The following is a 27,548-nucleotide window of genomic DNA, read 5'->3' as shown; positions in this document are numbered from 1 at the left end:
AAGGGAAGCATTTCCTAAAGGTTTTCATATCATTATGAATATTAGTCTGTGGGTCCTTTGAGGGCAAGGAATTGTCTTTTGCCTGGGTCCCATTGTTAGGTGAATTGAATTGAACTAGATGGAGAATGGTGCTCTAGTTGATAGTAAAATGGATTCCAAATTGGTGGAAATAGCTCAAGAATATTGATTTATAAATTGATATCAGCCTAGAGAGAAGGCTGTGGTGAAATTTGACAGAGTCCTAGCACAGATCCTATCCTGTCCAATATTTTGACTGTTAATTAGTTTAAGATAAAGGCCTTAATCACATTTGAGAATGAGACAAGGCCAGAAGAAAAAAAAAACAGAGTCCAGAAAGGATCTTGACAAGTTTCAGGGATGAGCAAAGATTTTAGCAAAATCTTCACTTGTGTTAAAAAATAGCAGCAGAACAAATAAAGGATAAAGGAGGGATAGCCTTCAGGGGACAGGATATTCTTTAATACCAAAGTCTGGCAAACTATGGGGGAGGGCTTAAATCCTACCTGCAATCTATTTTTGTATTGCTCCTGTGGCTAAGAGAATGATTTTTATGTTTTTAAATACAATAAAACTTTTAAAATATTAAAACAATTCTTAGCTTGTCAGACCATACAAAACCATGTAGTAGACTATATTTATTGACCCTAGGCCATAGTTTGCAGATTCTTGCTCTTAAGATATCAACAATTCTGTATCTGACTGTACAGATGGAACCAGGTTGAGGTAGTACCTGTACCCATGGAAGCATTGAATTAAGGTGATGATGATGATGATGATATATTAATGACTTACTTTTCTGAAGCAGTAGTTCATGTAATTAGTCTTCATTTTTTTTAAGGTTTTAATTTAATTTTTATTAAAGATATTATTTGAGTTTTACAATTTTCCCCCAATCTTGCTTCCCTCCCCCTACCCCCTCTGAAAGACTTATGATAAAGAATGCTATCCCTCCCAAAGACAGAGCTGATGGTGTCTGAATATAGACTGAAGCATAAGGTTTTTTCTTCACTTTATTTTTCTTGAGGTTTTCTTTTTTGTGTGTGGAGGTTATGTTTACTTTTGCAAAATAACTATTATAGTAGACTGTTTTCTTGGTTATGCATTTTTTTAAATTTATTTTTTATTCTCATTTTGTATAAATGTTTTTCTTTACATTAATAAAATATACTTGTTTACAAGTAAACAAAATACCCCTCCCCCCATGAATATAGATAGACTTGCTTGGGTGAAAAAAAGTAAAGGGGAGAGAAAAAAATTAAAATTAAAAAAATAATAGTAATAATTGTAGCTATGGCCAGGTGGTGCAATGGACGAACCACCAGCCCTGGAGCCACGAGCACCTGAGTCCATATCCAGCCTCGTAAACCCAATAATCACCCAGCCATGTGACATGCAAGCCACCCGATCCCCACTGCCCTGCAAAAACCAAAAAGAAGGAAAAAAAAAGACCCAAAATAAAATAAAATAGTAATAATAGTAGGGGTGGCTGGGTGGCAGACAGAGCATTGGCCCTTGAGCCAGGAGCACCTGGGTCCAAATCCGGCCCCAGACACCCAATGATCACCCTGCTATGTGGCCCCAGGTAGGCCACCCAGCCCCACTTGCCCTGCACCCTCCCCCAAATAATAATAACAAAAAATGTGTTTCAGTCTTTGTTCCAACACCATCAACTCTGTCGTGAGTGGATCACATTCGTTATGATAAGTCCATCACAAAAGTTACTTCCATATTTTTCCAACGTTGCCATTGCTGATCACAACTCGCTCCTTTCTTATTTCTCCACTACCATGTACTATATTTTCTCTCTCCTTTTACTCTGACTCTGCTGTAGGGTTGCTGAGTAGCGCAGCAGACAGATCCCTGGTCCTGGGGCCAAGAAGCCCTGAGCCCCCATACCACCCCTTAGGCCCAGAATCCACCTGGCCCTATGGTCCTGGGCAGGCCATCCAATCCCAGCCCCTTGCAAGAAGTAAAAAAAGAAAATGCGTTATATCTGACCACTGTCCCCCCATGGTCCATCCTCTCCTCCTTTATTCACATCCCCACCCCTTCCCCCTGCTCCCCCCTCCTTCTTACTCCAGTTGTCTATACCCCATTGAGTATATTTGCTGTTTCCTCTCCTAGCCATCTCTGATGAGAGCAAAGGTTCCCTCATTCCCCCTTGCCCCCCCCCTTCCATATCATTGCAATAGCTCATTGTAATAAAAAAAAATCTTATTATGTGAAATAGCTTGGACTATTCCCCCTCTCCTTTTTCTTTCTCCCATTCCATTTCCCTTTTTTTCCTATTGACTCTGTTTTTGCACCATATTTTATCTTCGAATTCAGCTTTCTCCTGTGCTTCAACTATAAAAGCTCCCTCTACCTGCTCTGTTAACTGAGAAGGTTCATATGAATATTATCAGTATCATTTTTCTATACATGCAGTTCATCCTCATTAAGTCCCTCATATTTCCCCCCTCTCCTCCAATCTCCATGCTTCACCTGAGTCCTGTATCTGAAGATCAAACCTTCTGTTCAGCTCTGGCCATTCCAACAGGAACATTTGAAATTCCCCTGGTTCATTGAAAGTCCATCTTTTTCCCCGGAAGAGGACATTCAGCCTTGCTGGGTAGTTCATTCTTGGCTGCATTTTAAGCTCTTTTGCCTTCCGGTATATTGTATTCCAAGCCCTACGAGCTTCCAATGTAGTTGCTGCTAAGTCCTGTGTGATCCTGACTACAGCTCCACGATATTTGAACTGTGTCCTTCTGGCTGCTTGTAATATTTTCTCTTTGACTTGGGAGTTCTGGAACTTGGCTATAATATTCCTGGGGGTTGGTTTTTGGGGATCTCTTTCTCGGGGGGGATCAGTGGATTCTCTCCATTTCTATTTTGCCCTCTGCTTCTAGAATATCAGGGCAATTTTCCTGTACTAATTCTTTGAAAATGATGTCAAGGCTCTTTTCCTGATCATGACTTTCAGGTATTCCAATAATTTTTAAATTATCTTTCCTAAGTCTGTTTTCCATATCAGTTGTTTTTTCAATAAGATATTTCACATTTTCTTCTCATTTTTCATTTTTTTGGCTTTGAAGTATTGATTCCTGATTTCTGGTAAATTCACCAATCTCCCTGAATTTCACTGTTCTTTGTCTGAAGGATTTATTCTCCTCAGAGAGTTGTCTTATCTCTTTTTCCATCTGGCCAATTTTGCTTTTTAAAGCATTCTTCTCCTCAATAACTTTTTGAATTGTTTTATCCATTTGACCTAAGCTGTTTTTTAGCATGCTATTTTCTTCAGCGTTTTTTTGGATTTCCTTGACTAAGCTGCTGACTTCATTTTCATGTTTTTCCTGCATCTCTCTCCTTTCTTTTCCCAGTTTTTCTTCTAACTCCCTCATTTGATTTTCAAAGTCTTTTTTGAGCTCTATCATAGCCTGAGCCCAATTTCTGTTTTTCTTGGAGTCTTTAGTTGCAGGAGCTTGTGCTTCCTCATCTTCAGACTGAGTATTTTGATCCTTCTTGGGCTCATTTGCAAAATATTTCTCAATGGTCTTCCTCTTGTTTCTCTGTTCATTTTCCCAGCCTAAGCCTGTTTTGGTGGGGGGGGGGCTTCCTGAGCTTTTGGGACACTCCCACAAGGGTTTCAGTGTGTGAGGTTCTATCCTCTCTCCTGGTCTGTGAATGACCATAAGCGTCCCCCTCTGCCACGGGGCTGAGGTGGGGGGGGGCCTGCTGTTCTATGGGGGGGTCCTAGACTGCAATCAGGATCTGAATGTGGTCAGAGCTCCAGAGTTCTGTTCCAGGGACAGAGCACAGAGCTCTGCAGTCTCTCTTCACTCCCCTCCCTCAGCTCAATGGGCTCATGCCCTGGGGGCTCCTGCTTATGGGTTCCCTGCTTCTGTTTCCGCATCTGGGCTGAGGAAAGACCAAGCTGCTGGCTGTGTGCCCTGAGGGCTGGGCTCCACGTGCTTGCTCTGGCAGAGGTGGCCCGCTGTTCCCCCACTTTGTGCCGGTGCTCCCCGGGGTGCAGCTCAGGAGACTCCCCCGCTGCTGTGAGCTGAGGCTCCCAGCGCCCTGGGGCTGCCTCCGGGAGGCTGAAGTTCTTTTGCTCTGGCGGGCCACTCCTCTGGCAGGCAGCCTCTGCAACCCCGGGGTGCAGAGCCTTTCTGCTCTTTTCCAGGTTACCTTGAGTAGGAGAACTGCCTCACTGGGTCCCTTTGTGGGTTCTGTCTCTCGAAAGTTTAGTTAGAGTCCTTAGTTTATGAGTTTTTATCAGAGAGCTCCTGAGACTGGATCCCTTCAAGTGGCCATCTTGGCTCCACCCCCAATTAGTCTTCATTAAGAGAATGGGGTGGAAAATGTAACCTACTTAGAGAAAATATTAGATTTGGAGTAAGGAAGATCTAGTTTAAAATTTGACATCTTTGTATTTGTATTGCTCTTCAGTCTTGGCACACTCTTTAGGATCCCACTGAGTGTTTTCTTGGCCAAGATACTGTAGTGGTTTGCATTTCCTTCTCCCACTTATTTGTTATATGAGGAAACTGAGACAAATAGGGTTAAGTGACTCGGCCAGGGTCACACAACTAGTAAGTGTCTGAGGCCAAATTTGAATTTAAGTCTTCTTGACTCCAGACCTTGTGTTCTCTAATGTGCTGTTTCAATGCCCCAGCAGCTGTATGCCCTTGAGTAAAGCACTCTTAGAGGCTCAGTTTCACCTTCTGTAAACTGAAGGGGCTTGACAGGATGGCCTCTCGGGCCTCTTTCCTTCTCTATATCTATGATCCCTGTGAGCTATGATTTCATTGTATAGGCTATTTTTTTCGTGTGCTGCTTAGTTTTATATTACATTTTAAGGACAGCAATGAGACATTGGAGTCTAGAGGAGATAACTAGAAACTATGTAATGAAGAAATTGGGTTGTTAACCTGGAAAGCTCTGGGCATATATTTCATCCACCCTGAGAATGGCAGAGATATAGGAGCTACAGTCTGCAATAAAAGCCAACATCACCTTTTTCATGTCAGCTCCAGGAATCTTGCACATAGTCCCAAAAAAGAAATACCCCCCCCCAAGGAAGTTCAATATTTGAGAGTCTCTTAGAGAGTAAGCAAATTGGTTTTCCTCTTTGTAAGTCTAAAGGGCAGAATTAGAACTTCCAAAGAGACATTGGTTCAGGACAAAGAACTTCATAATAATATTAGCAAGCAGTTAAAAAAATGGAATGAGCTACCTGTAGTGATTTCTTATTTCATTAAACAAGAAATTGGATGACTATTAGAGTTGGAAAGAAGACAATTATTCCATGTCTAATAATATTCCTTCCCCTATCCAAACTGGCTTTTGGTGTATCTAGTCTTTCCCTTCTCCAGTGAATCCTTTTCCCAGATGCCAAAAATACAAAATAACCTTCCTGTAGCTTATATCTAATCTTAACATTTTCCTCTAAATAAATGGTTTTTCGGGGTGGCTAGGTGGCGCAGTGGATAAAGCACCGGCTCTGGAGTCAGGAGTACCTGGGTTCAGGTCTGGTCTCAGACACTTAATAATTACCTAGCTGTGTGGCCTTGGGCAAGCCACTTAACCCCATTTGCCTTGCAAAAACCTAAAAAAAATGGTTTTTCCATCGCCTAAGAGATTTTTTTAAAATGCCTTAGCTTGATATTTAGTGCCTGGTACAATCTGGTTCCCACCTATCTAAAAGTAGCCTTATTTCATATTATTCTCCCTCAAACTCTTTCTTGCCAAACTGGATTATTGGCTGTTCACCAAAGTTGGCCTCCCAGTAGACTTATCTTCATGCACTCATATAAGCTGTCCTTCTTCCACATGGCCACCCCCTGGGTATCTGGAATGCCCTCCTGCTTCATGTCTTCCTTCAAAGGTTTCCAAGTACTGCTGCTCCTTTTCAGAACCTTAACTGATTCCTCCAGTTAATGTTGTCTCCTTCCTCAGTTTTCCTGCTGCTATATTTATTTATCTGTATTCTGAATTCCCACCCATTCTCAAATAGAGTTCAAAATTCCTTGAGGACTTCAGTTCTTTCATATCAGTCTTTGTGTCTCTAACATCTAACACTGCACATATTATTGGTGTTTAAATTTCTTGAATTGAACTGTAGTCACTTAAATGATTAGGGTTGTTTATCTCTGTACGAAATGTCTATGAACTACTAGTTTAAAATGCTAGAAAGCATATTAAAAATAACTTATTCTCCTTTTTAAAGGAGAATATTTTTGCTATCAGTGGTTCTGACTGCTGTTTGTTGCCTTATGTTAGCTGATTGACATAGTAGATAGTGGTGGGCCTCTTAGTTCAAATGTGACCCTAGATATGTAACCTCTGTCTACCTTAGTTTCCTTACCTGTAAAATGGGAATAATAATATTGATAATGATAATGATGATATTACTGAATCTCCCACGGTTGAGTCTTTGAGTTCAAATCTGACCCTTGATATTCAACCACTGTCTACTTTAGTTTCCTCACCTGTACAGTGGAAATAATAATAATAACAATAATAATAATAATAATAATAGTATAATGATAATGATGATGGTACCTGAATATCCCAAGGTTGTATCAAATGGGCCTCTGAGTTCAAATGTGACCCTAGATACTTAACCTCTGTCTACCTTAGTTCCCCTACCTGTAAAAAGAGAATAATAACAATAGTGATAATGATAATGATGATAGTACCTGAATCTCCTAGGGTCACATAGTGTGTGGCTGAGGCTAGGTGTCAATGTCTTCCTGCCTCCTAGCCAGCACTTCATCCACTGCACCATCTATCTAATTTGGCCTATATTGGTGCTTAATATATACTTGTTCTTTTTCCAGACTCCTTATTTTATACATAGTTGTCTGAAAGTATCTGATTCCCTTGGGGGTGGGGGGGGAGAGGGAGAGAGTAAGTGTACACTTGTATTGCTAGGTAACCTTGGAAGGGGTAGAAGGAACTAAAAATGTAAAAGCAGTAAAAGCTAATAGATTCATGATTATGAGACTTTAAAAATCAGGTATGTACTGATTCTGTTGGTAATAATCAGACTATGGTTGATCATTTCAAGATATCCAACCTAGTATGCTTATCAGGAACCCTTCTGACTAACAGATGGTGTGACTAGTCCTCACTGAAACTTTTAACTTTGAATAACAAGATCCAAAGTGAGGGAGAGGGGGGGAATAGGGAATGAGGAACAGGACCCTAATTTTCCTCCTTTTTTTGTAAACAAAATATTTAATAATCTAAAATGTATTTCAACAGAAATTTAGTTTTTAATGCTAATCTGTGGCCAAGACACAAAGGAAATAACTAACAGATGTCCCATGCTTTGCAAACCTTAAAAGACAATATAAATGCTAGTCATTGTTTTATGGGAATTTTTGTTTGAACAGATATGTGTGTAATTTTGGGGTTAGGCATTGTCTCAAGTGTTGGATCTACAAAGGCAAAGTATTGTCCCCACTCTCAAAGAGTATATGGGGGAGGTAGAATGAAAATAGTTCTATGTATGTACACACATAGATAGGCTAAATTGAAGATGATTAGAAGAGAAGATGATAGATAGCATTAAGAGGGAATCAAGAAAAACTGTTTTTAGCTGGAACTTGAACCAGGGAAGGTGGAGATGAGAAGGGAGAACATTTCAGGCATGGGAGGGGGGCCAGTAAAAATCCCACTTGAAACCATTTTATCTAGGGAAGAGAAAATTATATTGAAAGTAAAAAAAATATATGACTATAATCTTGTTTTTTTAAAAAAGATATTAGGCAAGACACAGGCTGTTTAAGCTTTAGTCTTTCCAAATGAAACATAGGTCTCAATTAGACTATTTTTCTTTCCCAATTCACAGAAATAGAGACATCATGAATTTTCATTTGATACATTTTATGGTTTGTGGGACAGGGAAGGACAGAGAAAGATTGCAATAATGTTATTATAAGCTCATAACTACTTGCTTCTCCAGCCTTGGCAGTATGAAGGAAAATTTCAGAGGGAAAAGCAATGGATTCCCAAGGTTTTCAATTTTGGAAAGTTAAGTTTTAAAAAGTAAACACTTCTTAAAACCAGCAAGCATAAGGAATTAACTTTAAAACTTCTGAAATTGCTGCTGTGCAATCTTCTATGGAATATTGATCCCTTTGCTAAAGTAGATTTACATTGTGTTGAATTGCTTTATCTTTATGACAAATTTGGTCTTAATAAACATTTTTTTTCCTTTTAGCATTGGCTGGATCATTCAAAACCTATTAAGAAACAAATGAAAAGTAAGTAACCCCAAATGAAAATTTCTTGTTTTGTTCCTTTTCTTTGGAATTAATTTAAATCATCTTTTCTTCTACATTGAGTTGTTATATTTTTATTAAATATAACATGAAACCACTTGAAAGAATTAATTTTAAATTAAAAATTCAAATATTTTCAAGTTGACCGAAAGTTGTTAAAGCCTATATGTGGAAAATTTTAAATAGTCCTTAAAAGATCAGAATGTTCCCATTTATAAAGAAGCTTAGCAGTACTTGTAGGTTTCAAACCATATACTTCTGGGAGGGAAAAACAATGACTCATGTAATATTCAGAAAATTTGTTTTTATGAATCTACAATGAAATGTCATCTAGTCACCTGCATTTAGCACTTGCCCACATGTTTTATTTATTTTCTGAAGGTCCCTTAGAGCATATTGGATTTAAAACAGAATCATAGATACAATTATTTAGGACTTGATCCATTTCATTTTACCAATGAAGACTTTCATTGAACATTACTTCCATAATTTTTCCAAAGATTGATTCTCTGAAGAATATTTATAAATATAGTTTAGTTGTATTTATAAGTTTCAAAATATTGTTTTTCTTCTCCTCCATCTCCTTGTCCCCAGTGTATTCATAGTATAAAAAGTTGACCTCAATATGGTATAGCATAAAGAAATGGTACCTGTAAGTAGTGAGGTGGTGCAGTAAACTGAGCCCTGGATCTGGAGTCAGAAGATTTGAGTTCAAATTCAGTATCAGAAACTTCCTGTGTGACTCTTTGCCTTAGTTTCTTCATCTGTTAAATGGGGATAATAATTGCCCTTACCTCCCAGAGTTGTTCTAAGAATAAAATGATCTAATATTTGTGAAGTAATTAGTAAACTTTCAAGTATTATCATATAAATGCTAGTTATAATGAACTGTTGCCTAAATTATTTTGATTAAGAGCACAATCATTTCCAAATATAACAGTCCTAAATAGTTAACATCTCTTAGAACAAAGGTTTTTTTAAGTTAAAAAGTAAAGAATTTAGCAAAATTGACTGTCACAGTATATGTAATATTTTTATACACATCTTCTCTCCCTCCCCCCCAGTACAGTGAAGGGAAAAAAGTGCATTTTCCCAGTTCTTCTTTGAGGCCAAGTTTGGTCATTGCAATTATACAATTTTCAGGTTGATATTTTTGTTCTATTTACATTGTTGTATTGTTGTTTATGTTGTTTTCCTGCATCTACTTATTTGACTCTGCATTAATCCATATGTCTTCCTTTTGTTCTTTAAATTCTTCATATATATATATATGTATATATATGCATATATATTATTTTTCATAGCATAGAGATAATCCCTTATATTCATAGGCTACAGTTTGTTTAAGCATTCCCCAGTTGAATTCTTTGCTGCCACAGAATATGCTAAAATATATAAACATACATGTGTGTATATCTGTATCTGGTTATATTTTTTTCATATATGTGGGCATTTCTTTGACCTACTTAGAGTATATACTTATCAGTGTAATTTCTGGGTCAAAGTCTATGGAAATTTTAGTCACATATTTCTTTCCAGAATTGTTGGATTATTTAAAGCATTACCAACAGTGTATTTATGTCTACATTTTAATCTCACAATTATTTTGTAAAAAATTTACATTGGTTTGAAATATTTTAGGATTAGAGGTGCAAGTGAGAATTCATCCAATCCTAGAAGACTTTTCTGTAAAACTAGTCTACCTAGCTATGTTGTCTTTAATCCAAATCAGTGTCCTTTCGCATTATGTCCATCAGTCTTGGGGTGGGGGCAGGAAATGATAGTTGCTGCTTAGATTTTTTTTATCCTCTACTTTTGTACCTTTTGATGTAATAGTTAAATTTGTTATGTATTTAATTAATTTATTTTTTCCCTTTGTTCACTGTGTGATCTTCAAACTTTGGGAAAACCATCTTCAAATGTGTAGTTGGATCTGCTTATGTTTTGCACTTTCGAATTAAATACTATTCTTCAGAACCGAACAACCTTCGAGAAGAGTTTACAAGGTAGGACTTGATCTTCAATATATTTCTAAATTTGTATTTCATTTACATTATATAGGATTTTCTTGGAAATTATTGTCTTTTCCTATTTGTTTCTTAGCTTCCTCTTTTTTTGTTGGATAATTTATTTAACGTTTTTGTTGAATCCCAGGTTTTCTCTATCTCAGTCCTCTATGTAACCTTAACTCTGCATCTCTGCCAGTCTCTTTTCTCTTGGATATCTGCACTTCAAATTAAACAACTTGGTCTTTACTGCCTCATCTTTCAGGTGATTAGGATGACAGATCTATTTCCTTCTCTCCTTTTCACTTTCCTGAGATTTTATGTAAATAAGGTCATTGTGCTATTATTTTGGATTTTATTTCACTGAATTCAGAAACAGGTATACTTTTTCCCAACCTCAAATTTCTCAGTTTATTTAAAGTAAGGCCTAGCACATATTGCCTTGATTTTTACTATGGAAGAGAGCATACTCCCCCTGCCCTTTTAAAAAAAGAAAAAAGTAAAATAAATTAAAAGTCCCTAAGTGGCAGTAATAATTTATGGCAATTGTTTCTGTAGAACTCAGCATTGTTCTAAGAATTAATGTCCTTTACTTCTCTATTAGGTTATTTTTCAGTCCCAGTTCTACTGTATTCCTGTGCATTTCCTATATATAGTTCTTTTACAAAGCTATGAAATAGTGTAAAGACAGAATGGAGCCATATGTTTCAAATATTGTGATTCTCCCCTTTCTAGTACTGATACCACTGCCCTTTTCCTGGCATATAATTTTTTTTTAATTTCTTCGTGTGTTTGTGTGTGTGTGTGTGTGTGTGTGTGTGTGTGTGTGTGTGTGTGTTTTACTCTTAGTAGAAGAGTATAGTAGCAATGACAATATATATCAGTTATCTAATGGGGTGAGAAGTAAAAGTTACTGATCAGGTCACAGTGGCATTGGCTTTCTTGGAACTGGAAGAGGTAGGTCAACAAGATGGAACAGCAGGTTTTTAGTCACCTATTGAGGACCCCGAGTATTATAACTTTATAATTATAACTTTGAAAGCTTCCATTTTTACATTTATGAATCTGTATGACATTCACCTATAACTTCTCATTAATAGTTGACATTATAGTCTCCCTGAATATGAAAAGCAAACTTCATTGTTGGTTGAACTTTTATTAGAAGAGGTTTTAAAAAGTTCGTATTTTCAGTCATATTTCACAAAACACAGGAATCTTTTATTTTTTTTTGTTACTTAGCCCCATCTTATTTCACTTTTAGATATACCACTCTTCAGCCATCTCTCTTTTATCCTCAGTACAGAAAAAAAGTTTGCCTTCAACTCATCCTTATTTGAAATCTCTAAAACATAAAAAATTATTCCAGTGTCTCACCCAGTTACTCAGGAACCCTTTCATTCAAACCTGTTGCATAGAAACATCATCAAAACCATGACACATTTAGCTTTGGTGAAACATATTCATATTAATTTGTCTGCTACTTCCCCATAATAATGTGCCCCCATCTTTTATTTCATATATGTCACATTACTAATCAAAACCAAGGCTTTTCTCCATTTTCTTTGATCTGTGCTTAAAAAAAAATTTAATTGCTAGTTACCAAGTCAGCCTCAAACTTTTGGGTCTGGCAAATGAAGACTGCAGTTAAGTATTCTTCAGGTCAGATGCTCTGTCTTGCTATTTTATCCAAAGATTGTACATAAATTTGCTAAGTTTTTAATCCTGTTTGGTTCTCTTCTCAAGGAAGTTTTGAATTATACTTGTTGGACTGCACAATGTTCCATAACTCAGCTTAGAGATATCTTGTGATATTTGTGAAATGCACATTTCTTTAGTAGTTTCTAGGACATACTTCAGGAAACAAGTCCTATAATGGAAAGTCTTCCTCAAATGTTGAAAGCTTATTTGAATATTTTTTTTATTGTTCAATAAAGATTTAATATGTGGGGTAGTATTTACAATGGGGAATTTGGGAATGATAGAGACTTGGAAAGATGACACTATTTGTTGACTTTTGTATATATTTGTTAGGTACCTGTTTGTATTACAACTCAGACATGACATTCTTTCAGGAAAGTAAGTATGTTTTTGTTACAAACTCTGAACTCCTACTAGGTAACAATGTGCATTGTTTTAGGTCTATTAGTCATGTTCCTTTTCAAAATTAAAAAAAAGTGAGTTTTTATTAAGCAGATCTATTGTTTGTACCATATCATCATTTCCTTTATTTTAAAAAAATACTATATATCTTGAATCATTACCAAAAACATTTTCTTTTTGAAGTGATGTGCATTCAGATATCTTAATCTTTTGAATGACATCACTGGCCCATTCATCATGGCTTCTGTTCTATTTTCGTAAAATACACTTTTAGTATGTATACAGGTATAGATATTTTACACAAATATCTCATTCATCACCATCTGCATTTAAGTAATGTAAAGGGGTTGGCTCCTGAGTCAGATGGAAAAAAGGATTTGTATGTTGTCATTTTCTTTTCCTCTCTTAAAAAAATAGATTTCTAGTATTATTTCTTTCAATCTCTATAATACTTTATCAAAAATATTTTGGTACCAAAGTATTCAATTTCACATGCAGTATTCTTTTAGAAGAAATATGAATCCAAATAATCATAGCTTTTATAATTATTTCATTGTTTCAGTAACTTCAGTAATTTCCATCGCATTAATTCTAAGAATGTATGTGAATAATTTTGACTAATATTTTGAAACTTAAATACCTGTTTATATGAAAAAAGGGAATACCCCTTTTTTTAGTGTCTGCTGTGACCTTTTGAAACTTGGGAAAGCTAAATGGAATATACAGTATAAAATAAGTAGACTGTATAATGCATGTATTTGTCTGTTTCAGTCATGTCACCCAAATATTTGATCTTTGATATTGTGTTCATATATTTTGTAGGTATGTTTATTGCTGTTAACGATGCCTCCTTAAACCATTAGAAATGGATTATTGTTGGCTTTTTCCATTATTGTTAATTCTGTAGGAAGGGAAAATTTGTTTTCTGTTCAAAGCATGCTTAGACTAGAGAATATATTGATTTATCATTTCCCTTTAGAACAGTCAAAAAATATGGTCAATTCTAACTACCCAAGGCCAGTGGTTACATTGTAGTGCTCTGATGCCTGTGGATTTAAAGACTGGAAAATTGAGCTTTTTAAAAAAAATAGCATCAAAGCCAGTTAATCTCCTTCCATTTCTGAAAGAGTAGAGACTTGTGCTTTAAACAAGATAGGCCACTATGTATAATGTACGTACGAAAAGATCAAACAGTTACTTTTAATAAATGAGTATTGAAAAATGGAGATCACTGTAAACACTTATTTATTCACACTTTAATAAAGTTAAGAATAGGTGCTACAATTGACAAAGATTAATTTTTAAAATTGATTCTGTGTGACTGAAGATGTTATAACCCCATTCCTTTCCATGTTGGATCCCATTTTCCTGGTTTGTCTTTTTAGTCCCACAATAAGATTTACCTAGATTCCAGAAAGGAAGAGGCTCCAGGACAACAGAATCATATATACAATTGATCATATTAAATATAGTTTCTTTGAGACATAAGCAAAATATCTTTGAGACATAACCAAAAGGAAAGAGTAGAAAATCTGGTAAAAAATCTGAAGTATCCATAATTTTTTCCACTTTAAAGTAAACTTAGATTTCTTCCAATGCCTGAACTTTGCTATCATTTCTGAAATAATACATAGAATGAATACAGTTAATTAAAGAAGAGTGATTGCCTTGACTCTACTTTTAGAACTAAGTCAATGTATGGCAAATTTTCCTTCAATAACAAGAAATAATACTGAACAGCTGCTAGTCAAATGAAGGGAATTTCCTCATTGGGAGTTATAAGCAAATTTACTGGGGGGGGGGGTACCAAACATTGTATTTCATAATCCTTTCATCCCCTTGACAAATTTTATTTAATTTTGTTTTCAAAATAAATAGATATTGTATATAGTTTATATTTCTTCAGGACCTACACACTGTGAAACATTGCTTCTCATATTCTGAAGTAATCACTCTGAAATGTGTTTTGCTTATTTCTGATTCTAAAAAGTTCCACAGAATATAATAAGGGAAAGAATAAAAATAGTGATCCAGATTTTCTTAGAAACTTAAAAAATCTATTTTTACTATTATTGTATTTTTTTACATGTACATTTAACAAAGATGTATATTCTGAGCTAATTTCTTTTTTTTTGAAGATTGAAATGCCCATATGAGACTGCTGTGGAGTTAGCTGCCTCTGTGTCTTCAAGGTAGGAAACCATTTGGAAGTTATTGGCATTCTGGAATTTGATGTGATAACATTGCAGTGATGAGTCTGATGGTGTTAATGTTACCACTAATTATTTGTACCACAGTTTATTGTGATAAATGTTGGCATGTGAAGTCATTAAAATACTCTTACTGGGCGGCGTGCTAGGTGGCGCAGTGGATAGAGCACCAGACCTGGAGTCAGGGAGTACCTGAGTTCAAATCCAGCCTCAGACACTTAATAATTACCTAACCGTGTGGCCTTGGGCAAGCCACTTAATTCCATTGCCTTGCAAAAGCTAAAAAGAAAAAGAAAAAAAAATAAAATAAAATACTCTTACTTCAAATGAAATAGTTCAGATGTTCACTAATAAAACTTCAGCTACACCAATAGATAAAAGGATATATACTAGCTATCCATTTTCTCATTTATTTTTCTAGTTAATGAGAAGTATCAAAGTACTTGTATTCTAATCTTGATTTTGACACTTTCTAGTTATATGACCTTGAGTAAGTCATTTATTTTTCACCTGCCTTAACATCCTAGAACCTCTGTATTACATCATAGAGAAGGATATAATTGTTTTTATGCTAATGACATCACAGACCTTTCATATATTTACATATTAATAATCTTTGTGACTATTGTCAGAAAGCTGTTTCTAATTTAACACTAAATCTTTTCTTAATTATGAGAAAAAATATTTTGATGTGTTTTTAACTATACTGGATTAATTCCTTTTAGTGTATGATTTTCATATAGAGAGTTAAAGCTTTTATTTTGATGTAATTAAAGACTCATGTAAATTGCATCAGACATTAAAGTATATCTCTGTTTAGTCTAGAAAAATAGGGAACAACAATTGGGACATATTTATAGTTATCTTCATTATGAAGGTAGAAATAGAACTCATCTTAATGACAATTATGAAAAGAGGAGTATATTTCAATCTAGTGATATTCAAAAATATATCCTTATTTTGTACTAAAGTGAAATATTTTATAGTGGAGACTTAGTAATGCTAGATAGTTTTTCCCCTTTGACCTATGAGATCAAGTAAAAGCAGATGTTGTTGCTCTTATTCTATAAATTCTGTAATTTCAAAGTACAGGATTTCAGTACAGGCATGTTAATGTGGAAGCACTGTAGGTAATGGTATAAATTTTACTTAAAACAATATTATTCGGGTGGCTAGGTAGCATAGTGGATAAAGCACCGGCCCTGGAGTCAGGAGTACCTGAGTTCAAATCTGATCTCAGACACTTAATAATTACCTAGCCGTGTGGCCTTGGCCAAGCCACTTAACCCCGTTTGCCTTGCAAAAACCTAAAAAAACCCCCAATATTATTCAAAGTATGAAAAAAAAATCAAGATGTATACTTTAAAAAAATTAACTCATTCAGGGTTAAGGGGTAAATATAAGAATTATAGAGAAAAATAAGATAATGGACAATTAGATTGTTCCTGTGATAATGCATTGTAAGGTAAAATATTTGACATAGGGGATGAGAGCAAAACATAAGAGCTGTTGGAGGATAGGAAGAAAACATTGAGTTGACTCAGCTAGTATTTTTAAAAAGTGAGAAAGTAGAAAATTCTTAAGGATGACATGAATAAATCATTTGTTTAAAAAAATTGTTTTTAATTTAAGGCAATAGGGTTAAGTGGGACTTGCCCGTTGTCACACGGCTAGGTAATTATTAAGTGTCTGAGGCTGGATTTGAACTCAGGTACTCCTGTTCTCCTGAGCTGTTGCTCTATCCACTATGCCACCTAGTTGCCCCAATAAATGATGGTTTGTTTGTTTTTTTTTAGATTTTGTTTTTTCAAGGCAATGGGGTTAAGTGGCTTGCCCAAGGCCACAACGGCTAGGTAATTATTAAGTGTCTGAGGCCAGATTTGAATTCAGGTACTCCTGACTCCAAGGCCGGTGCTGTATCCACTGTGCCACCTAGCCACCCCCAATAAATGATTTCTTAACACAAATAACTAATATTAAAAATGAGTAGACCTCCTCCCTTATTTTCTTATTCTCTCCTTTCTTTACTAATTGTTATCCTGAAAACTCTTTGCAAAAGAAAGCCAGACAGAGAAATGTCATTTAAATGCAGATAGTCAAGTAGTGTTTATTTTGCAATGTTGGCCTCAGATTATATAGTTGAGGTTTTCCTAAGAAGGTTTAAAAAGAAACTAATAGCAATTATAACAGTATAGAATATTTGCCAGAATATTGTCTGGATTCACAGACATCATGGAGAAAGAATCCTAGTCCACCCCAGTTTGATTGGGAGGAGGCTAATAGGTTTGGTGGGTTTTGGAAGTAAGTTGTTCAATTAAACAGCAATTAAGCTCAGTGTAAAGGATCCTTGGAAGCCTCTAGAACTTCCCTTCCATGTGCCAAGTAGGAAAAAAGAAAATATGCCAATTAAAAATCCTTTGGGGAATCTCCAGAAAATTGGGAGTTATTTCATAAAGATTTTTTCAGGCCTAGTTAGACTGTATGAGAGTTAATTGCCCATTCTACAGCATTACCTAGAATAAGCCTAGTCTCTTGAAATAAAGAGAATTAAAGTTGCTCTGTGATAATTGACTCTTCATCTGTCTATAGTCAGACCTGGAACTCTGATGTTTCTTTCAGATGCTATTCACATTTCTAATCTTGTGAGATAAACTTACAGCAATGAGTTTGGCTTCCTTGTAGAGTAAAGACTGGTTTTTTCTCCCAGTTATTTTGACATTTTCAAAAAACTAATAGGCCAAGTTCATAGTAAAGGGGCCAGTTCTAGAAAAAATGCTACTGTAGAAGACCTTGATCCTCCTTCTCTCTACCTCAGATAAAACAGCCCTGCTACCATGGGCTTTTGCATCCACTGTCCAGATTTGGATAAAACACATGGAACAATTAGAATTACACAAGATAATATGTAAAACCATTCTAAATTTAGTAATATTAGCTACAATCTATTATAATAATTTTAAAACTCAAAGTATCACAGTGTTGTGTACCACCTAGGACACATGCCAGTGATTCAAAGAAATCGCTGGTCCTACTTGCTAGTGAAAATGAAGGAAGTGAGGGGGTGGCTAGGTGGCACAGTGGATAGAGCACCAGCCCTGGAGTCAGGAGGACCAAAATTCAAATTCAGCCTCAGACATTTAATAATTATCTAGCCGTGTGGTCTTGGGCAAGCCACGTAACCCCATTGCCTTGCAAAAAGAAAAAAGGAAAAAAAAGAAAAGAAAATGAAGGAAGTGAGGTCCAAGGTGGGAGTAAAAAGAACCAAAAGCAAAAGGCAGAGCAGATTACTTGCTCTTTGGTCGTAGGGGGCCAGATTCTTACAGTCTAAAGACAATTCTGAAGTCCAAGACAAAACATTCAGCACCTGGGGGGGGGGGGGGGGGGGGGGGGGTGGGGGGGGAGTCTGTGTTCAGTCAAGAAACCTATATGTAAGGAGTGCAAATTTGACCATTTCTCTGACTCGGTCTGATCCCCAAAGCTTTGATCTTTTTACATTGGCTACTTGCCTTTTCAGTTTTTATGAATCATTTCCAGGGTCCACCAAGACCTTCTTACTTAGCGTCATCCTTCAGGCCTAGGCTCCTAAACTGAGAGTTGTAAGAGATCTCAAAAGACCAACTATATCCAAAACGTGAAAGACCACTGTGGACTGGAGTGGTTGTTTTCCAAACATTGATTAAATTCCTATCACATTCCAGGCTGAGATAATAATACTGAGGCAGCTGAGCCTCAGAGAGAATGTGACCTGGAGTCAGGAAGACCTAAATTCAAATAGGATCTCAGACACTAGCTGTGTGTCCTTGGGCAAGTCACTTCACCTTGTTTGCCTCAGTTTCCTCATCTGTGAAATGGACATCATAATAATAGCACCTATTTCCTAGGATTGTTGTAAGGATCAAATGAGCTAATGTTTGTTATTTTTGCAAAAAATAAAACAATCTTCTCTGTTAAGGAGAGAAACCAAACCATTTGTGGGTTTACAGCTAGGAAGTAATGAGTTTCCATTATTGTCCAAGTAATAATCTTGAATTACTGGTAGTCTAGTAGTCATCCAGTTTTCTTTTTACCTCAGAATCAATCATTCAATAAATATTTGTTCTGGGAAACAATATTCTTGGGGACCAGCAAGAAATTTACCACTGAATCCTATCAAGAGGAGATTAGTGGGGTGGCAGGAAGGGCTCCAGGTTGGATGTTGGTGCTGTGACAGCCCAGTCATTGATTACCTGAGTAATCAGAGAAGACTAAACCATGAGGGACTTGAAAAAGGTTTTGAAGAACCTGTAGGATTTAAATAGATCTGGGAGGGGCGGCTAGGTGGATAAAGCACCTGCCCTGGAGTCAGGAGTACCTGGGTTCAAATCCAGTCTCAAACACTTAATAATTATCTAGCTGTGTGGCCTTGGGCAAGCCACTTAACCCCATTTGCCTTGCAAAAACCTAAAAAAAAAAAAACTTAAAAAAATAGATCTGGGATGGGCCTTTTCTGAATCTGAGAACTTCCCCCAGAAAGCTCATCCTACTGTCCCTAAGTAGTAAGTAGCTAATGGTTAGAAGTGAGGCTGTACTCCTCCCTGGTGGCAAACTTACAATCTACAAGCCCTTGCCATTTTTGGCAAAGCAGGAAATATAAGTCAGAGTGGGGAATAAGCAGCCCCTCTGCTATATCCCAAAAGAAGCTTATTTTTTAAAATTCCTTTTGTGGATCCTCTCTCCTTCATTCCTGCTCCTCTAGACCAGGTCTTTGGTTTTAGACTTTGCTAGATCCTTTTCTGTAAAACTGGAATAAATCATGATAATAATTAGTATTTATTCAGTGCTTTAGGGATTTGCAAAGCACTTTATGTATACTACATTATTGATACCCACAGTAGCCCTGTGAGTTAGCTGCTATTACTCCTTTTCATTTTACAGATGAAGAAACTGAGATAAGATAGTAAGAGATGAGACCAGATTTAAATTCTAGTCTTCCTAACTCAAAAGTCCTGTATTCTATATACCTTTAACTTCCTCACAGGGTTGTAAGGATAATACTTTACAAACTTACAAATGCTATATTAGAAAGATAATATGATTATTAGCTGGAGAATTGGACTCAGGACCATATAGATTCACATCCTACTTATGTTAGTACTGATTGTGTTATCTTGGACAAAACATTTGCTGATCTTCCTTCTGTTAATTATTTTCTATTTATCCTGATAGTCAGCAAATATTTATTGTGTTCAAAATGTGAACCTGCCTCTGTGAAGAAATCAGTGTGTTAAGAATTTTGATATGGTTGCATTGTAAAGATGCTTTGTTTGGAGAAAGAGGAGGACAAGGACACTGACAAGGTGATTCTTAAGATAATCCAAGTATGAAGTGTAGGGGGATCTAAACTAGAATGATAGCAGTGAGAGTAGAAAAAGGATGAATTAAAGGAACCTTTTTTAAGGAAATATCTGTGAGCTTGAAGTTTCATCGAATGTTGAAAAGGACTAAAGAGTATCTCTGTTTTGACTTCTAATCACTTATCCATTTCTAATTTGTATTATGCTTAGTTGTGTATTGTAGTCTTTGAGGTCAAGAATTAAGAGGACTGGACCTCTGGTTTCATTGGTGTTAGGAGCTCCTAGTTAAGGAGATCATATCTAACAATATGAATTGGTACCTTTTCTGTTGTTTATAATCTTAGTGGGAGAAATTACTATTTCTCTCTTCTATTAATAACAAATTATTAAATTAGGATTTGTATTTTCCTTTTCTATTTCTTCATTTAAAGTTCAGTCTCTCAGGGATATTTCTGACCTTGCCCCAGAATTAAACTCTACCCCAAAGTGACTAGATAGAATATAGATTGCCTGAGACAGGAGGTCTGGATTGAAATGAGTCTCTCTCTTTGTCCATGAGTGACATAAACAGTCATGTCCTTAGTCCCTTATTAGAATAGAGCCACCTCTCATTATATTCATTTTCTCATTTGTTTTTAATCAGAGTTGATTTTCACCTTTCAAGAACACCCCATTCTCCCAAGAACATATAAATATTGAGTGGCCTCCATGATTCATCTTTGGTTTTTAACAGAAAGTCAAATGACATTTATTTATTTTATTTTATTTTGATAAAATTGATTATCACCCCAAAATTCTGTCTCTTGGACTTGTCATATCTCTCATCAGAAGGTTATGTATTTGAACACTGAGAGGTTAAGTATTTTGCCCAAAGTTTTTCACAGACAGTCTATGTCAGAAGCCTGGTCTTTCTGACTTTGAAAGTAGCTCCCTTATCAACTATTAAAAAACTACTGTTTACTCCTAATATATGTTTGACAAATGCTTGTTGAATTATTAAATCAGAGCTTTTGGATCTGTGGGACTTAGGAAATTGATATCAATTGACAAAGGGCAAAAGTGGGAAAGGAGAAGAGGTAAGAATAATAATTTCCTTTTGAATGTTCTGATTTTGATATGTCAGAACATTCAAATTGAAATATTTTATCTGCATCTGGAAATATGCTGGAGCTATAAACATTTTTTTAAAGCTGCTGTTAATTTGCTTTGTGATTTGGGGCAAATCACTCTCTCCCTGTGAGACTCTCTTTCTCCTGCTAGCAGTCTATGCCTTTATAATCATTAAGTATTGCAGCCTATAGGCCAAACTTGGGTGCTTCCTCAATTCTGCCTGTGTCTGATTTCTAGTGTTCTTGACCTGGCAAACTTGACTCAGACTTCCTTTGTTCTTCCTTCAACTTTAATTTATTCGTGCCACTTTTATTTCACCTCATTTCCTGATCCCCATATTTCTGGGATGAACCTGCCAATTTGACCTTGATTTCTAATCATTTCCTCAATTTTTTTGACCTTAGTGTTTTCACCTTGTATTATAGATAGAGCTGATATACTGTAGGTAGAATAAAGAGGTTGATGTAGGTTGGCATCAAAGAAACTAGAGGAGTGAGTTTTAAAAGGGAAAGGAGAGGATGAGCTGTATCAAAAAAAGCAAAAAGTTTGAGGAAGATTAGGAAAGACCATGGATTTGGCAAACAGGAGTTCATTGATGACCCGAAAGAGAACTTCTTAAGACAAACAGCAGGAGGAAGAAACCAGATTTTAGCTGACTTAGGAGGGGAGTGGCTGATGAAATAATACTTTCTGTGGGCATAAACCACAGGTTCAAGGAACTTGACTGGAGCAGTAGAGACTTGAGCTGTCACTAATGATCTATGTGAACTGAGGAAATGACGTGATTTTTGAATGTCAGGTTTCGCTTTTGTAAAATATCAAAGGATTGGGAAGATGGGTTAGAGAGTCCCCAGATCCCTTCCTGCTCTAATGTTCTATGATTCTATAATGCTGTGAATATCATGAAGTGTTGGCTTTTAAATCAGTTTTGAAAGTCAGTGATAAAGTTTTGTTTTCTTTCCAAAAGATTTGATCAACTTACAGTGAGCATGTTTGTTGCTGTCAATAATATAGATAGTAGATAAGTTGGATTTTTCTGATCTAGAATTGAGTTTATTTGTAATCTTTTAATTAATTTTCTGTATTAATTCACATTCAAAACATTGTTCTGTCATAGTCATTCAATTTTTATATGCTTTGAGAGTCGTTCAGTTTTTATGTGATTTGGTTTATGGTGGATAGACAACTGGATTTAGAATCTGGAAGATCTAAGTTCAAATTCAGCCATTAGCACTTACTAGCCATGACCACAAACAAGTCACATATCCTCTGAGCCATCTATAGAGTAGATGTAATACATGTATCACCTACCATAGGAGGTTTCTGAGAGATCCCAGTGCAGTGATGCATAAAATATACATATACATATACATATACATATACATATACATATACATATATATTTAATTTTTTTGGAAATAAAACATTTAAAGTGTTTTGTAAATCTTAAAACTTCTGCATTAATGTCAGATATTAATTTAATTATTTTTAAAAATAAGAATAAATATTTTAAGTTTATATTGATTTGATGCCAATATTTTAGGGTGTTTTTTTTTAGGGTTTTTTATTTTGCAAGGCAAATGGGATTGTTAAGTGGCTTGCCCAAGGCCACACAGCTAGGTAATTATTAAGTGTCTGAGACCGGATTTGAACCCAGGTACTCCTGACTCAAAGGCCGGTGCTTTATCCACTATGCCACCTAGCTGCCCAATGCCAATATTTTAAAGAAGTACCCCTCAACATCAAATATAGTTCACATGAAAATGTACCAAGTCCCACAATACTTCAGTAAACAAGAAGAAAAAAATAGAAAGTGAAATTTAGAGGGGCTTTTAATAGGTCATCTAATCCATCCCCCTTTATAAGGATTGTTTAAGCCAGATCACTGAACTGTTTGTTAAAATTATTCACAAAAGGAAATTGCCACAGGTTAGGTAGGGGTTGAGTAATATAAATTATTTAATGTATTTCTATGTTCACTATTCTTTTCTCTCAACCAAACCAGGGGGAAAAAATGAACAAAAACTTGTCTACTTATAAATATAGTGAACTCAAATTTTCCTTTCCCTATTCCCCTTTTTCCTCCCATTTTTGCCCCCTTTCTTAGTTTATACTGAACTTTCTTCTCAACAGAGCCTCTTGTGATGATTTTACATATTTATGCTTTGGTTCTTTTATTTTCTCAGAGAGCATTTATGTCTAAGATCTTAATTCTTTGTTCTTGCTTCCCATTTCCTCATTCATTTTAACAAGATTCCATAAACTTTTTATAGCTCTTCCCCCATAATTTTTGTCAGATGGCAGCAAAAATATTTTTCATTGTATTTTCAGAGGCTATTGCTCTCTCTTCCTAACTTCTCCCTTCTTTTGGATAAGTGCTGATTTGGTGATTAGTTAATAAGTTTTTCCTAACTGCTACTATATAAAATACTGTTTATGACATTTCTATTTCCTATAGTCTCTTAAAAGATTTTCATGTGGAAGGGAGATTAGAGAGAAGAGCTAGCACAAGAGGTTCCATGTTAACAGTGAATGACATTTCAGTTCAGTATAAGAAAACCTTCATTACTGCTGTTCAAAAATGGAATGGACTGCCTTGAAAGATAGCAATTTCCATACACTGGAAGCCTTCAAAAAATGACTAAATATTCATTTGCTGGGGTTAGATAAGAATATCCTGCTTTGGGACAAGTTGGGGCAAATGATTTCTGAAGTTCCATCAAATCTGAGATCCTGTGATTTAAAAAAAAACCAATTGACCTTTAAATCATAAATAACTAGACTCTGATTTACTTTCTTTATATATTACTTTGTTTTTATTTTTCATTCATCCCCATTCATCTTTTTTTTTACTGATTACCCAGTAAAGTTTCTAGGAACAAATATCTACTTGGTATTGTTGTAGTAGAAGTTCATGAATAATATTGGGCACTGATTTGCTTCACAACAACCTGTGGGTTGGAAAATCCACATGTTATCTCCATTTTACAATTAAACCTAAGCCTCAGAATTTTTTTAGATTTCTCCCCCTTCTGGAAAACCAATAAATTTTGAACCAGTCTTTTTAAACTTCTAGTCCAATGCTTTTCCCATTTCACCATGTTGTCTCTCCTTCGAACCTTCCTTAATTCTTTTCATTTTCTTTTATTATTTCATTACTCTTCATTTTTCATTCATTTTCATTTCCATTAACTTATGTCTTTCCTTTCTTTAATCTCTCTTGTTTTTGTCATTTTGTTCTTACCATATTTTCTTTTGTTTGTTTGATTTTTTTAGGTTTTTGCAAGGCAAATGGGGTTAAGTGGCTTGCCCAAGGCCACACAGCTAGGTAATTATTAAGTATTTGAGACCGTATTTGAATCCAGGTACTCCTGACTCCAGGGCTGGTGCTTTATCCACTACACCACCTAGCTGCCCCTTCTTACCATATTTTCAATGTGGACATAAGAAATTTGAGAATTCTCCCCAGTTGCCTTCTATTTCATACAGGAGAACCACCCTTCTCCCCACAACACAAACTTTTAATAAATCTTTATTGATCATGCTTTTATCCTTTTATGAGCTAGATATATGGCCTGTCTAAAAAGCCCCACATTAACAAGGCTGTATATCCTGTTGTCAAAATCATAAATGACTAATATCCTGGAAAATTGGCATTGTCAGCTCCTGGATCAGTTTTATTGTTTTCTGTGGTCACTTCTTCCTCTCCCCTATTCCCTTTATTCTTACTTGCTACTTCTTAGTTACATTTTTTCCCCCCTTTCCAAAGAGTTATGTTTTAAAGTCATTCTTCTGTGACTTCTAGAACCAGAACTGATATAGAACAAACTTTAAAAATATAATATTCATATTTATAAGGTGCTTTAAAGTTTAAAAATAATTGTATACAAATTGTATGTGCATTATGTTATATAAAATTGAACCTCAAAACAATCCTGAAAGATATTATCCCTTTTTTTTGTATGTTAGGAAAATTATGCCAAAAGTAACAAATATGCATTATCAAGTTGCCTATGTGTGCTAGATAAAAAAACTTTTTAACTCTTGGAGTTTATATCCTAATAGGAGGATAAAGCACATATAGGAGAATGGTAGTCAAGGGATGGGAATTTTGGTCTGGAAAGTCATAGATGTTCTGAGCAGTAATATGGCAGTGGATGCACCTCCTTTTTCAGTAATTATAATAGTATGAAAAGGTACCATATATAATATGGATATATATATGTATATAAGTGTGTGTGTGTGTGTGTTCAAATTGATGGTTAGGACTGTGATTTTTATAGTATATGTGATATTCCCAATGTAAAAAGGTTATAAAATAAGTTAAGGATGTTTGTCTTTGAGGTAAATGTTTCTAAGTAAATTTATATCTATATGTATGGTACCTCTAGTGTTTGATCTACCTTGAACTTGAGCCATTGGGGGGGGGAGAATTCAGTCATGGAACAATGAGGACACAGAACAAAGGGAATTCATATCTGGTCAAGTAGACCCATTCACTGCTCAGAAAAAGAGGAAGAAGAATCTAGGGCACTAGAAAAGCATGTAAGCCAAGGCAATCCCCGACCTGGATAACTTAGAATGGGAATTATTCTGCTACAAGATGCTGACTGGTTTAAAATTTTTATCCTCTCAGTCCCAGCCTCCCAGGTTGAACCCAAATTCCTTTCCTCAGATTGTTAGGAGGGTCTCATTCAATTAATGGTGAGCTCTGCCCATCTTGAGATAAGAGGTTCAGACTTATGCCTCAAGAGCCTTAATTAGTATCTTCAAAATTCTAATTTGAAGGCATTCTTTGAATTCCTCTTTTCCTTACTTTGATTTTTTCTTTGTATATGCCTTTGATTTAAAAATCAGTGTTTTTTTACATTCTTGTATTTTTCATTTTTCTAAATGATCACATCTTTCTGGAGTAGACTTCTTGTTATCATTTTCTTTTCTCTTTTGTTTCATTAATTCCAATGTTCCTCTGGTTCCCCAGGGGCTGTCCAGGTTTAGGAATGGGCATGCATGCTGTTCTCTTCTAATGGCTCACATGTTCTCTGGCACAGCACTGGCTTTGGAATGAACTGACTTTCCTCATGGACTAGACCTTTGGGATGATGGGAGCCACCTCAACTTTTATTAAAAGACCCTCATGATGAGCTCCTTTTTGATTGGTCCCATTGTGCCTGTGGCTAGGGGTAGTTGTATCAAGGAGGGTTGGCATCTGAATTTGGATGCGGTACTACTTCCCTTTTAATGGAGTAGTAGGCTGACTTAGGCTAGTTGAGGGAATGGAAAGAAGAGCTCTTCCTTCTTTTTGGTCCTTTATTAGGACACAACCAAAACCATCTCTCCTTCAAAGCTCTAGTGGCTAGAGAGGGGATCTTTCTCCCTTCCCTCCCACATCCCCTGCAGCAGTGATGACTGTGTACACATGATGGGGAAGGGAAGTGAATAGGAATTTATTAAATGTCTACCATAATCTAGACACTATGCTAAAAGTTTTAGAAATAATTTCATTTTATCCTCACAATAGCTCTGTGATGGAAGGTGCTGTTTTACAGTTGAGGAAACTGAGACAGGAAAACATGCTGGTGAGAATTTGTTCTTGCCTAGACAAGGCTAAATGGATTTCAGATTTTTGGGAGCCTCTCTGTTGAGTTTCTTTCTCTGAATACAGGTGGCTGAACATGAGCAGCGGTTTCTAACCTTGGCATCCACCTCTTAAGGTCAAGATCTCCCTATTGCAAGTTAGCGTTGAGGAATTCTTGACTTCTTGAGCTGCCAAGGCTTGACGCATCCATGTTAGGATCATTATTAGGTCAGCTGTGGACCATGAAAGAAACAAGAGCAGAAGAAGCAGTCGGAAATTTGAGATCCAGTTTCAGCCTTGCTTCGACAAGTGCATATTCTCATTTCCATGTATGCATAGTTGCCATTGTTGCCAGACAAGAAAGGGAAGGGAGAGAGATTCCTCTCTCCAGCTACTGGAAGTCCAACAGAGAGTTGATATTGAATGTGTCCCAACAAAGAGCCTATCTTAGGAAGAGAGAGGGAGGAGCTTTCCTTCCAACTCTTTTATGTAGTCCACTGAGGGGGGGACTCTTCCAGATCAGTTGGAATCTTCTAGATTCCTCTGATCTCAAATTGGACCAAACGTACCTTTAAATAGATGAGGCCCTTCTAACAATCAGAGGTGAAGGATTTGGGGCCAACCTGGGAGGTTGAACTGGAGAGAATAAAAATTTTAAGTCAGACAGCATCCTTCATCTTTGATGTAGCCAACTCTGTCACTGGAACAAAGGGATTAGCCATTTTGGTCATTCATGCCCTTTAGCAAGGACCCAAAACATGGATCCTTGCACACTAATTAACCTGGGATGACTCCTGTCATCCCAGATGTCAAGTCCATAGGAACCCAGAAAGGATTTCTCTGTCATTTCAAAGCTGAAGTTCTTCATTGCTGAACCAGTATAGTCCATTGGATGCCGCCATTGTGTAGGCTCATCT

The 27,548-nt window shown here is 36.1% G+C and overlaps 1 protein-coding gene across 1 annotated transcript in view; it reads left to right on the top strand.

Moving 5' to 3' along the window:
• LOC141498924 (band 4.1-like protein 4B) overlaps positions 1-27,548 on the top strand; it is a 159,597-nt gene that overhangs the window by 921 nt on the left and 131,128 nt on the right. The window contains 5 exon segments of the mRNA XM_074201961.1: positions 8,234-8,276; positions 10,222-10,300; positions 12,332-12,376; positions 14,539-14,578; positions 14,580-14,592. Of these exon segments, the coding sequence (XP_074058062.1) occupies positions 8,234-8,276; positions 10,222-10,300; positions 12,332-12,376; positions 14,539-14,578; positions 14,580-14,592 (220 nt within the window).

This window comes from Macrotis lagotis, chromosome X, assembly GCF_037893015.1.
Source record: "Macrotis lagotis isolate mMagLag1 chromosome X, bilby.v1.9.chrom.fasta, whole genome shotgun sequence".
NCBI classification, from domain to species: domain Eukaryota; kingdom Metazoa; phylum Chordata; class Mammalia; order Peramelemorphia; family Peramelidae; genus Macrotis; species Macrotis lagotis.
The sequence above is the reverse complement of the archived record's forward strand: the minus strand, read 5'-3'. Positions and strand labels throughout refer to the sequence as shown.